At 43.6% G+C, this 14261-nt stretch overlaps 1 protein-coding gene across 2 annotated transcripts in view; it reads right to left on the bottom strand.

Moving 5' to 3' along the window:
• Nucleotides 1-14261, bottom strand: part of COX10 (cytochrome c oxidase assembly factor heme A:farnesyltransferase COX10) — a 105643-nt gene that overhangs the window by 29768 nt on the left and 61614 nt on the right. For both annotated transcript variants that reach the window (XM_082067224.1, XM_082067225.1), the window contains exon 5: nt 5778-5848. In XM_082067224.1, the coding sequence (XP_081923350.1) occupies nt 5778-5848 (71 nt within the window). The remainder of the gene's footprint in view (nt 1-5777; nt 5849-14261) is intronic.

Raw genomic sequence — 14261 nt, 5'->3', positions numbered from 1 at the left:
TTGGAATGTTTCCCTGCAGGGAATGAGCATCTGAGCTCTTAAAAATGATTATTCTTGAAGAACTGTAGGTTTATGGAGTTTTTGTTTTATTTGTTTTAACTTAAGTCGAATGAAACCTGTCTGAAATGACCACCCAAGGGAGCGGAGCAGCCAGTTAAGCAGAGGCTGATCTTTCAATGGGAAACGAAGTTGGACTGAAACCCTTGGGGAGGTTTTAAACCACCGGCTTAAACCCGGGCTGGCTAAACGCTTAATGCAGGTTTCAGCATAAGCCGGGGACATGGATTTCCTCTCACTTATATCAGTGTAGCTCCACCAACATCAGTAGAAACGTGGCTGATTTACATTACTGTTAGAAAGCAAAGAATCAAGCTAATTACACTGAGCTATCAACAGTGATTACAGGAGGATTGTTTTTTAAATGCACGCATGTTTTTTCAGCATGGACTGTTTTTGTTATACTTGTAGGTCTACTACAGGCAATGAAGTGGAAAACTCAGCTTTACATAGAACTTAGTTGCAATTTGGTTTTGAATAAACATGAAAGTTTGACAAGTTTCAATTTTCTATTGGTTTATCAACATCCAGCTTACATATATGCAAATATAACTACAATTCATGAATACAAGCCGTCAGGGAGAAACGTTACTAGTTCAGGAGCTCTTTTTGGCCCAATTCAAGAGTTGGGCTTATAGTTTAAACTGCCCAAAGTCAACATTCTACTCAGAAATGTCAACAAGTAGGAAAAGCGTCACTGTCTCCACTAATTGCAAAACCCATCAAGGGCAGCTGTGAGAAGCAGGAAGCTCATGCAGAACACAGCTCCCTGTGCACTGCAAAGTGAGGAGGGGAATGGGATTCTAACTAATACTCACCCAACAACATGAAGATGTATCTCTGTTGAAGCACCCAAGGCATTATCTATGCTGTGCTGCCTTCTGCCAAATTAGTAGACTTGCTTTTCTGAAGTGCACAAGGAAAAGCAAGTTTGAGAGCACAAAAATTCCGCTTAAGGAGAATATAATTGAATTCCATAGCATATTATTCCTATATTGAAGATTTTTGGGACAAGCTTGGAGCCCCAGCCCCAGGCAGACCCTGTAGTCCCTGCTAAGACCAAAGTCAAGGGACTTGGTACAGAAAACAGTTTCAAATTGCAAAATCCTGCGGGAGCAGAAGCGAAAGGTGTCTACATGGTCATGAATTAGTTATTTAGAACACGCTGTTTGATTGCTTGTTTTTTTTTAAGATGAAAAACTATTCCTGTACAACTATTAAGTTTTTTATGAGTGCTTAGCACAGCAGATCCAGCAGTACTGCAAGTTCATAAAAACAGCTGCTTTTAAACAGGAGCGTGTGCAGTTCTGGGTAGAAGGGCAATCAAAGCTGTCCCTTTGTACAATATAATGGAGCAGGACACTTGTCATCCTCGCGGCTAAGCTCACTCAGCTACTGCAGCTAATATTAGAGATTTATTTAAATTAATCTGCAGGAAAATTAAATCCATTACCTTAAAAAGCAAGGGAATAAATCATACCCAACAGGAAACCAGGAAAAGCTGCTGCCGCTTCAGTCGGATCTAAGATTGTGTGAGCGCATGAATTTTTTCCTTGTCAATGACATAAAACCAATTCAGAGCAGGGAAAATCATATCAGCTGTTGTTACAATGCAAAACACAAATATGCTCAATGTCTTTAACACGGCAGCCAAAGTATGAAGAACATCTCAAGCTGTTTGTATTTCCAAACAAGACTTGAGGGGTCAGAGGAGGGAGGGGGACGTGTGGGCAAGGCTGGAATGATGGATGGCGTTTAGTGGCATGCTGTGTTTGGGTCTACTCTTGTTATTTTTGCAACAGGATGTCTCTGATTACTCTCTGAATAGCGAATAAGGATGGTTACGTCTCACTGCTCAAAGGGAACATTTTTTTCTAGCCTTACAAATTAAATTGGACATCGTAAAGCAAGCAGTCAATGAACTATCAGGTGCTGTTTGTCACAAATCTAGCAACGGTGACAGAAGATTCCCGGGGGGCATCAGCAATGGGTTTGGGGTTGGTAAACAAGGTGTCGATACTCTCGTCCTACTCTTGTCCTACGTACAGCAGACCCCAGCGCTGCAGAGTCCTCCTGTGTCATTGCATGTACAGGTTCATCCAAATGATCTAAAATATATATAGCAGAGGCACACTAAGCCGCTAGGTAACCTTTTCAGCCTTAAAGTTGATGCCATATGGAAAGGACTTCCCAAAGAATGGAGGACAATTCCTTTTCCAAATGCCATCCCTCCCAAGGTGTTAGCGGAACTGGCTCCTGGCTCACAGGGTGCTGCTTGGGGCGATGGTTGGGCCAAATCAGCCCAACTTCAACACGTCCTGAGTGTCACCAGTGGGTTAACGATGTCCCCTGTCCACAGCCAGACCTCAGAGGATGTGGTGACGTTCACATGTGCAGCCCCAGCCCCAGAACATTCCTGTGAAAGCTACTGAGGTTCCTCACCGATGCCAAAGGCAACTGCAAGTCCTTGGCGACTTGTAGAAAAAGCTCAGACGTGGGGACCTGGGAACCACAGGAACATGTATGCAGGAAAATGAAAGCACACAAGTTTTGCCAAGATAGCAGGTTTTTTTTGAAGTAAAGGCTTCAGGGGGAAACGAGGGGGGAAAAAGTTGGAAGTGAGGTCAGTTAGAACTGACGGTTGATCTTAAACCTAACTAAACTCAGGGCCGAAACTGCAAATGGAGGCCACAAAGTGAAACACACGGGAATAATTTCTCTACGCCAGCATAAGATTTCCTAATGAGCCAACTCCAGGAATTAGCTCGTCTAGAATTGAGACACCGGCTCATCCAGGGTCTGGATGACTCAGTAAGACCAAGGAATCTCTCACTGGGAGTTTTCAGTTTGATTCTGGCCCAAGTTCAAAGCATCTAAGAATTGTCTTTGTGATGCCTCTATAGAAAATGTCACTGGTCCCAGTGGGCAGAAGTTCACATCAAAGCCACCACTGAAAGCCTTTCCCAGGAGGTGCAGGGAACCAACCTGATGGAGAGTTAACAGCCTTCACACTCTTCAAAAGGGATGTCAAGCTCAGGACTGGACCATACAAAAACCACTATGATTCTGCTACCCACACTGACCAGTTCAGTAACAAGGACTATACGAAATAAAAAGAAAGAAAGAAACAAACAAAGAAGGGAAATAGCACAGATGATGTAACACAGAATTAAAAAGCACCAAACATTTCATGATATGAAGCAGCTAAGGAGAAGAAAATGTCAAAACTCAAATGTGAGACAAATTCTGGGCAAGAACTCTGTACATAACCCAAGCTCCCTGGATTCCTTCCCAGAGCCAAGACACCAGTCTCTTACATCCAATTTATCTGTCTCTGTCTCGTCTGGTTTTGACTAGTTTTAGCATAAGCATTTAAGGGTTTTATTTAATCAGCCGGGAAGGAAAGAGTACAAAGAACACCAGGGAATATGTGGCAAAATATAACAAGGTTAGACAACTTGCAGTGGATTATTCTGCTCTGCACACCGCAGGAGAAATAACCCCAGTCGAGCTCTGCGCACTCAATGGTCTGCAGGGAACGAGACCGGCATTATTCAAGGTAAGTGACGCTTTAAAGAACTTTAAATTAGCTGTTGACAGTCAGGTAGATAGATTGATGAGTGATTACACAAAGTCCCCAACATTACCACTTTGTGGTGAAAGCAAATATGAAGGGGGGGAAGTAAGAAAATCCATTAAATATGGTTTTGCCAATCTGTGGTGCATTCGGATGACAGTCAAGTTCGCTTAAGGACACTGGAAACTTATAAAAGGAATTCTTTTCTCTAAATCAAAAGTTGACAGAAAGTTTCCCAGCTATAATTTGGACTCCAGAGAGACTGCAAGACATGCTAGTAGACTATGTTAAACAAAAATTAATATGAATTCCCCCCATCATCTTTCTTCCTACCAAGTGTTCCCTCTTCCAGGGCTAAAGGACCACGTGCAAGCTCCCTGAACTGCACAATTCGCTGTACAACAACAGCTGCCCTCACTGCAGTGCTCCCTAAAACCTGCTTTTAAATAAAATTAACCCAACTCAGGAATCTGTAATTAGCACCATCATCAAGAACAAATCAGAACAAGTTTATTGAAGCGCTCTAACTATTTACAATGAGAGTTAATTTACCTCCAAGGTTCGCTCTACTATTTTGTCTCAATTTTCTTGTAATTTCATCCATCACTTTTTTTTTCAATCCTCCAAAGGTGATGGATAAAACACAGAAATAAATAGGACCAACTGTTCACAGAAGCCTAAGGGAAAACATAATTTTGTTATAAATAATCCTTGGCACAAATCGTGGAAATGCAATACCAAAATTGTTTGTTGAATCATTTATGAATTGGGCCTTCAGTTTTAGTTCACAAATAACTTCGAGTTTTTTGTTGATGCTCCTTTTCACTTTGCTTTTGTAGCTGGAAAACAGCCTTTGAGAAACTAGACTGATACATAATGCAGAAAACACACTGGATGAAGCTTTTTTTTTTTTTCCCAAGGGAATCCCTATGCTAATACTGGCCTTATTTTGGGGGTTGGAGGGGATTTACTTATGGATGATGATAAGCTAAATTATGACAAATTTTAACTTTCTTTTCATAAGATGCCACCATTCTGAGCTTTCACTCCAGTTTTATACCAAACACGTAGAAAAGGCAAAGACATGATGCCTTAAAAAAAGGACTAAAATTTGGGTTGCGGGTACCTCTGCTGGGAGATCAAATGAACACAGAATCACAGAATCCCAGAATGTCAGGGATTGGAAGGGACCTGGAAAGCTCATCCAGTGCAATCCCCCCATGGAGCAGGAACACCCAGATGAGGTTACACAGGAAGGTGTCCAGGCGGGTTGGAATGTCTGCACAGAAGGAGACTCCACAACCCCCCTGGGCAGCCTGGGCCAGGCTCTGGCACCCTCACCAGGAAGAAGTTTCTTCTCAAATTTAAGAGGAACCTTTTGTGTTCCAGTTTGTACCCATTACCCCTTGTCCTATCATTGGTTGTCACCGAGAAGAGCCTGGCTCCATCCTCCTGACACTCACCCTTTAGATATCTGTAAACACTCCCCCTTTCCATATTGATCCCCAGGAATGAGTCACCCCTTGGTCTCCTCTTGTCCAGCTCCAGAGCCCCAGCTCCCTCAGCCTTTCCTCACACGGGAGATGCTCCACTCCCTTCAGCATCTTTGTTGCCCTGCGCTGGACTCTCTCCAGCAGTTCCCTGTCCTGCTGGAACTGAGGGGCCACAACTGGACACAATATTCCAGGTGTGGTCTCCCCAGGGCAGAGTAGAGGGGCAGGAGAACCTCTCTCGATAAGTGATCTAACACATACATCTGACCACTAAAACAATATACACTTTCGTGTTTGTTCTTAGGTCTGAAATTTTGAAGATCTGGTGTTACAAACGAATGCAAAAGTTCAGTGGAACAGAAGCAGGTGCTACCACGTTGTGCATGTATTCATCACACATACACGAGGGGAAATTCTCCTGTCTTGAGAAATTCAGTATTTTAGAGGACAGCTAATCACCCAAACTCCTCACATGAAAGTTCTAAACACGAAGAAGTATCGAAGAACACAGAGGTGGCGTTTCTTTCTTAAGTCTTTTTGTCTGAAATTGTTATTTTTTGACATCTGACGAGCGGGAAAAGCTTGGAGACAGATAAAAGCAACGCGAAGGCTCGTTTCTCATCAGCCGGAGCAGGTGTGCGCAGCCTTACCTGATCTGTCCTCGCACCAGCGGCCTGTTTTTTGTCCTGTTCATATTTGAGTCAAACGGAACCTCAAAGAACTGTAATGAAGAGAAGAAAAAAACAGAAGAATCAAATGAAAGGATGTCGGAAAGCATGCCATGCGTGGAATGTGCTGTCTGCATCTGTAGGTGCTTTAATCTCTATTTTTGAAGGTTCAGGAATACAACAAAAATGGCAAACTCCTTTTGCTGAGCTTTGATAGTGTGTGTTAACGCTTTTGGTATCCGCTTTGAAAAATAAATCACCTGGAGGAGAAAGACGGTTTACATGGGTCCTCAAAAGTTAATCATTTGAAGTGGAGTTTAATTCCAAGTTCTGTTCTTAACAGGTTCGATACAGCGTTTATACAAAATTATCTGTACACATACATGCAGCTCTGCCCCCTGTTTTATATTAATACAAACAACCCTTGCAAATATTGTGCTTCTGCTATTAAAAGACAAACTCGCATTTTTTTCCCCAAGATCGTCTAACTTCTGAAAATCTATAACCCACCCCAAAATCAATCGACTCTTGTAAAATGCTCCTGATGCTGCATTGAGCATCTAGTTGGAGCAGCAGGGAATGAACACACCATATGGTGTTATTTAATGTCACAACCCAATTTGAATTTAAACACCACCTATGGGAAAATTCAGGCAGAGCTATCTTCAAAGAATCCCAGAATGTCAGGGATTGGAAGGGACCTGGAAAGCTCATCCAGTGCAATCCCCCCATGGAGCAGGAACACCCAGATGAGGTTACACAGGAAGGTGTCCAGGCGGGTTGGAATGTCTGCAGAGAAGGAGACTCCACAACCCCCCTGGGCAGCCTGGGCCAGTGTCTGTCACCCTCACTGGGAAGAAGTTTCTTCTCAAATTTAAGAGAAACCTTTTGTGTTCCAGTTTGAACACATTACCCCTTGTCCTATCATTGGTTGTCACCGAGAAGAGCCTGGCTCCATCCTCCTGACACTCACCCTTTAGATATCTGTAACCATTAATGAGGTCACCCCTCAGCCTCCTCTCCTCCAGCTCCAGAGCCCCAGCTCCCTCAGCCTTTCCTCACACGGGAGATGCTCCACTCCCTTCAGCATCTTTGTTGCCCTGCGCTGGACTCTCTCCAGCAGTTCCCTGTCCTGCTGGAACTGAGGGGCCACAACTGGACACAATATTCCAGGTGTGGTCTCCCCAGGGCAGAGCAGAGGGGCAGGAGAACCTCTCTGACCTACTGACCACCCCCTTCTAACCCACCCCAGGTACCATTGGCTTCCTGGCCACAAGGGCCCAGTGCTGGCTCATGGTCACCCTGCTGTCCCCAGGACCCCCAGGTCCCTTTCCCCTACGCTGCTCTCTAATAGGTCATTCCCCCACTTAGACTGGAACCTGGGGTTGTTCTCTTCATGCTCAGAATTCCTGCAGGTTTTTCTGTGATCCGTTTTAAAAAGAATATTACTGGACAAGCTGAATGCACTTTTCCATACAGCAAATTGTAAAGCCTATTAGCTTTACATGTGCAAAATAATACTAAATAGAATAAGCATATATTTATTTATAAAAAGAGAAGTATGTTTTCATAGAAAAAATATTTTCTACTGACGTTATGTCTGAGGTTTTGGGGTAGGATCCCAATTATGGTGAATATGTAGGAAAAGCACCATAACAAATCATAATTTCAACCAACCAGCCTGCCAGTCAGTTCAGTGGAGTCAAACTGCAGACAGATTTAAGGTGACCATACGATAAATAACCGTATGATAAAATCTACGTTATTCCAGCAAGCTGATGTAACCTTTTATACAACAGAAGGCAAAATGAACAAACATCTTTATTTTGGCAGTGGCACATCACTGGTCTTGCTGCTTCACGGGGCTGCGTTGCCAGGGGGACGCAGGGACCCTGCAGAGCACACCGGGGGAAAGATGCTTAAATTACAGGCATATGAAGATTACAGGATGCACTTTCTCATCTATTACCTTGAATTAATGACTCCATAACAATCTGTGATCCTCTGCTCTTGCTCCTATGTCCTGCAAGTGTGTCGGGATCTGATGCCACGGACACCCCAAACCTGCGCACCCCGCTGCCAGCCAGCTCCTGTGAAAACCCTCAAAAAGCATCTGCCTTGGCCCCCTCCACTGACCAGCCAAACAAATTAATGTCTAATTACTGTTGTTAACTCAGCTGAAGCCTGTGCTGTGTATTAAAGTCCTCAGTCTGTCCAGGAAGGATCCAAAAATGACCATGGTTCTGCAGGGGAGGAATCCTGCATTTGTCTTTTTTGCACTAAAGGCTGCAGATTAAATGCTCAAAAGCGAAGAAATATGAAAGCACAGGAATTGAAATGATCAACGCAGCTCTTAATTACTGGTTCACATGCAGTTCACTAAAATTTCTCGCCTCTGTCCATGTGGTAGAGCTGGCTGGGGGTTTGCCCTCAGTAAACTTCCATCCGGAGCAACGCGATGGAGCTCCCGACCCATTCCCAATTCCTCCCGATTCTCAAAGCCTTCCAACTTTATTATCGATATTCCTGAAGCAAACACGGGCTGCTCAGCCAAGATCCTTCACAAAAACCCTCCGTAGGAAACCGCAACGAGCACCTTCGGAGAAGGGAAAGCACCTCGTCTGGATCCAAAGGCAGTGATTGCTCCTGACAGCTCAGCATTTTACTAATGGTTTGTTTCACTGTTACATTTCAGACACAATTACGGTAAATGAAGAAAAAATGTGGTTTGACATCAGACTGGTAGAGCAATACAAGGGAAATACTCTGTACAGTGAAAAGTCTGTTCTCCTGAAAATATTTTGGGCTATACTCAGCTTTTGCTTTGTTTTTTAAGGACACAATTTGCCCTTTATTTCTCTTTGCAAAGTCTGGTTGCTCTGAGCTTCCTTCCAGCTTAAACTGGTGCACGCAAAGACATTCTGGCTCATTTGAGAGTATTTAAGCTGACAGCTAAAGGTATTCCACATGCGACGGGCGAAATCAAAATAAATGTGTCTCACACATAAAGTGCCTGAAATGAAGAACAGTTGGACACTCAGCACGGTGGAAAAAATCAATTGAGTTATCAGCATCACTTGACAATACCATAATCAGTGTAGGAAATTTCTCCATAGATTTAATGTGTACTTAAGCCCTGAATAGAACATATATTCTGAACAAGAAACTTGTGAGTTAAGTGGTCAGGAACGTCAGTCTCTGCTGCACACAGACACGGCTGCTCCCGAAATTAAGATTACTGCATGACTCAAGTCTGAATTTCTTCGCTTTTTTAAATCTGACAATCTGAATAATCTGTTACTGCCAACTGTACGCACGAAACTACATATCTGATTGAACCACAGCTCAGAAAAATCCTTTTATTTGCTATGCCTCGGATTCTTTCGCTGAGCTGGTCGCTATTACATGTCAGCAAGATGCCATTTATCAAACTTTTCCCATTTTACTCCCAGATGTTCAGCAAAATTCTCTCTCCACTTGAAATTATTTTCCCCTGATAGTCTAGGAAAAAAAAAAGTGCATCTCAAACATCATTCCATAGGAACGAAAGAGTAAACTCAAACATATTATCTCATGCCAGGTCAGCACAGTCCAGCCTGTTTTAGCAAACAGTAAATTCACTAAGACGAAACCTGGATAAATAAATAGTTTAGAAGCACTCAAGAGGCCTTTTCCTCAAGAAGTCTGAATGTATCAGTTCAGCTGGACACGACAGAATATTCTCTGCCCCAGGTATTTGGGAAGCCGGTCATCAAAAGGACAGACAGAGGGTTAAATCCACAGCGTCTAAGAATCCCTGTGCGCCCAAACTTGGCAATGGATTTCGAGGCCTTAACGCAAATTTTAATCAGTATGCATGAACATTTAAAACACGATGATGGAATAAAATAAATCAGGCCAGCTAGTACTTTGTGGTTTATTTCTCTGGCAGGCTCATCAGACTCTTTGTGTAGATCTCATCTAGTTAATACACAGTAATTATATCCCAGACATCTAACAATTCTTAGATTAGCTGTCACATTACTGCTTATAGCTGTTTACACTCACTTTTTTTTTTTCCCTTCAGCTTCTTCATATTGGTTTCCAGTTTAAGTGGAACATTAAAGATTGTTTAATTTCTTCAAGCTACCTCCTGGCAAGAGCAGTCAATGCAGAGGGCAGCGCATCATTCAGACTTCCCAGGGGACACATAGACTAATAACTGTATTTGGACTAAGCCAAGATTCCCAAAGCATCACCTCGCAGATGCAGGAGGCATCACCGCTACGCTGGTGCGATGACGTGATACAGAAGGGGCGAGAGGGTGTCCTGAGCCTTTACAGGACGTTGTCTTGTTCTTTCTGTACCAACAGTTAAACACCAACACCACCTATTAAGTTTTCAAAGACAATGATCAGACTATTTGCAGCTAATGAAGCCAGCGGAGCGGATGGAAAGCCCTTCGCCATCCGTGGTCATTCCTGCAGGAGAAATTTTAACTACTGAATTATGACAATTCGCTACCTTTACTCCTGTTCACACGAAAACATAAAGAGAGAGCATGAAGAGGAACAACACATCGTGTAGCTTATCGAATGGATCACACACACTGAGGCCAGGAACTGGCTCTCACACACAGCTCTGGATGGAGCAGAGCCAGCACCAGCCTGGCCCCCATCCACACGGTGGAAACAGCAGCGGCTCATGCAGGCAACTGGTCTGCCATGTATTGACGTTTCACTCTAATGCTAAACACATATTTACATCAGAAGCGATAATCCTGTAAGTCTAGAGATGGAGCAGAATGCTGCTATTAAAAGACAATTTAATTCAAGGCAACTCGGGGGTCTTCCCCTCGCAAAGCCACTCCTGCATCTGAACAGGCTTCCACGTGCTTTTTGGCAGCAGAATTGTCCTCTGGATGTATTTCTCTCCAAAGACTCCCTAAAGGGCAGTTCAGGTGAAACTATGGCACTAATGAGTGAATGAGAAGATGAGGCTGCTGCCAGAGAGCAATCACCTCCCCTGGCACACAAGTGCTGCTGCTCTCCAAAATCCTCCATGTCTTTCACCACACTGGGGAGGTGGGGATGAGCTACAGGGATGGGTGCGAGTGGTGGCCAGAGCTTCCGCCCAGCTAAAACCTCTTGCTACAGACCCAAGGAAATATTTTTAACACAGTGCAAATAACAACCTGTACAACCGGACTCCACACCTGAGCACTGAGTGTCCACAGCCTGGGGTGAAACTGGGCTCTCTTTAGGGCAAGTCTTGCAAATATTGGTCTTGTTGAATCAGATGTTCTGGGGTTCTCCAATTTACCCTGTGCTACAGTAAGCTCTGATGCTCTTCGGTTTTCTTTGGTATTGCCAAAGAGGAAGCCACTTAAGCAGAAATATCATTGAAAGAGACACGTTGGGAGCTATAAAGGTGCATGAATCAGGGAGAAGCAGGTGGATCAAAACCAGGTGGAGAGCGCAGAGCGGAGTGTGGATACACGGATGAGAACCTGAGGGTTTCTGTGAAGGTGACATGCAGAAACTCATTCCTCACGGCCTCTAAATTTCTCAGGTTTTAGCATTAGCCTTTCACTTAAAGTCTCCCAATTTTCTCATGCATTCAAAGGAAAGTTGCTGTAATAAGCACTGGAAACCCATGAGAGCACGAAGAGTCAAGATCCTTCCTTAGTGAGTGCTCTTCCCCTTCACATTACCTAATTATTTCTACTCTTCATGTTTTCAGTGATTTATCTTGCATTGTGATAAAGTAATATATAATTACATAAAAGACGAAGAAAAACATAACATATAATTTATGGTAAATAAGATCAAAGCCAAGATTATTATTTGAGGTTTTCTTCTGGTTTCCTTTCAATCACTTTTATATGAAAACAACAAAGAATAATTAAAGTATATTACAAAGGTCTTTTTATTCAATTGTACACAGATGTGACTAAAAAAGGGCAGGATTTTCAAAAGCACTCATGTACTGATCTAACACTATTCTCACCGAAGTCAACGGCAGTTTGACTTCAATGAGAGCAGCGAGAGACCAACACTGAGTGATTCTGAAAATCCCACCCTAATTGTACAAACAAGGGAAGGCTTTAGAGCTTGCTGGCTTGGAGATTGTATATTTGAGAATCATAAAGGGCACACAGCACCTGTTTGTCTTCAAGATATGAAAATAAAGCAAGGCAAATATTTTAAGGATTAGAAATGCCTTTTTGATATGTATTTTTTTAAGGCAGTATCTGAAAACCCTCTGGCTCTGCAGTTCCCAGTCTAGCTATAGATCTGCTTTAATATCGTCCATTTGAAAAGGGATTCTAATTAGAAACGAGATTGATGCAAGCCTGAACAATGTTACTGACACAGAGAAGGGCAGCTAAACCCCGAAGTGTCATGTCCCAGCACCCCCAAGAAAGGTCTCCTAGGTAAAGCAGCTGCCACAGTTTAATTTATTATTTTTTAAAAAATCTTCCACAAAAGACACATTCTTCCTTTTAGGCAGTGTTTAGAAGCCCATTGCTGTGTACAGGGAGGAGAACAGGAGGTAACTGCAAAGAAAACGTTGATACCTGCCACTTCAGAAACACGTTTTCACAATGGAGAACGCAAAGACTTACAGACTTCAATTAGCACTGATTTGTCCCCTCAGATTAATGACCTGCCCACTTTTAAATGCTCAAGAGATGATATGTCGCTATTTCCTTGACCACTTACAAGCCGTTGACTTTTCTGCGTATCCTCAGAGTTATCCACTACCCCCAAAACTGAGATTTTTGTTTCTACCAGCCGTTTCATTGCACCGAAGCGCACTCGGCACAGCCGGCACACCGCTCTGTGCTTGTTCACAGCTCACCCAAATCCTCTGAGTGGGTCTGACGGACAAAAACGAGCCGACATTAAACTCCTGCAGCTTGACGGCCTCTTCGTCAGCACTTCAGCCAAACGCCGTCCTCTGGCGATACCAGAAGTACCACGACAAGGAGCCTGAAGGGTGGGTGACCGTGTTAACACTCACGAGTGTCAAAGTGACAAGGTCCAAATACCTTTTGACTGCTGCTCCGTCGGTGTGTCCTGTCGTGACGAAGAGGGTTGGGACAGAGGGGAGGACAATGGATGGACCCTGAACACGTCACCTGTCCCTGCTATGGCACTCACTTGGGTGACAGCAGCGAGAGTGGAAGGAACGACCCTCAGGCCTGTGTCCGAGCAAGGGATTAATGAGGTAGGAAAAGATGATTAAGATGCAGTCTTCAGTTTTACTAATAATTCCAATAAAATAATGGGGTATTTGCACCACATTACCCCTTCATACAAAAAATTTCATGTCTTCATTTTTAAATCAAATTTGGTAGCACCAGTGCATTAAAAACAAAGCTTGTTTCATCTCATTGTTTTCAATGCACCTGATGTCCAAGACTTGAAATGGGAAAAAAGATGTGAATGTTCTGCTCTGGTAAACAGGTTGGGTGGACACCGTTGAGCCCTGCTCTTCCCACTACAATCAGATTTTGCCAAGAAGATACCGTAACAGAAATTAAACACTACTATAAATAAAACCAGGCCATTGCGAGCTGTTGGATTTTTACCGCTGACATTGTTATCCACCTAAACAGCATATTCCCGGGGCCTCACAGAGGTCAACCACAGCTTCAGGGAGACACAAGCTGGATACCGCAGGCAAGCTTTCTCCTTATGTGATCCACCTTGGAGAAATAGCTTTCACGGGAAGAAATACTGGTCTCTGGCAAGCTGCCAAAGACTTCTAATAACATTAAATATTTACCACCAAGTCCTTTTTATTTAGCCCACAATTAATGCATCCACAAACAAAGCTCCTTACCCCAAGGCTTCCTCCAGCTCCACTCCCAGAAGGGCACTTGCTCGTCAACGCATTTGGGCTCCTTGAACCAAAGGGAGCAATTTCCAAAGCGCAGGATGGGCTGCACCAAATGCATCTTCTTTTCTTTTAGACATGGACTTGGTCACCATTGGGCTCTTCCTTTTCAATTTAAAAAGTGCTAAAAAATCTGTTTTGGGTGTTTAGGCAAACACCTCGTGTCCTCCTCTTGTGATGACACAACTGGACCCATAGAATGACCTGGTCTGGCCAACAATATAACTAATTTCCCTCTGGATCTTTTAATTTTTCAATCAATGTCACTGGATCTGGGACGTGAAAACAGGGGAGGGAAAGGGTGAAGCTGTGCTGGAGCTCCTGCCGCTGAGCTGGTGCATCATGAACCCCAAGACAGAAGCAGCAACATAACCGCGTGTCTCCCATTTCGGGGTTAAACTGTTCCCCCCACCCTGGCGCATGGAGATAAGATAATGAAGGAACATTCACCTCTGTGCATTGTGTTGCCCTTGAATAATAAGGGGAAACTTAATCTACCCGAGTGCACCTCAACAACTGGACTCTGCCCCAAATCCATCACCCACCCACACAGGATTTTTGCAAGTTTTTAATGATGAATAA

The sequence above is a fragment of the Streptopelia decaocto genome (assembly GCF_964273445.1).
Source record: "Streptopelia decaocto genome assembly, chromosome: 16".
In the NCBI taxonomy this organism is placed as follows: Eukaryota; Metazoa; Chordata; class Aves; order Columbiformes; family Columbidae; genus Streptopelia; species Streptopelia decaocto.
Note: the sequence above shows the minus strand (reverse complement) of the source record. Positions and strands in the feature narration are given on the sequence as shown.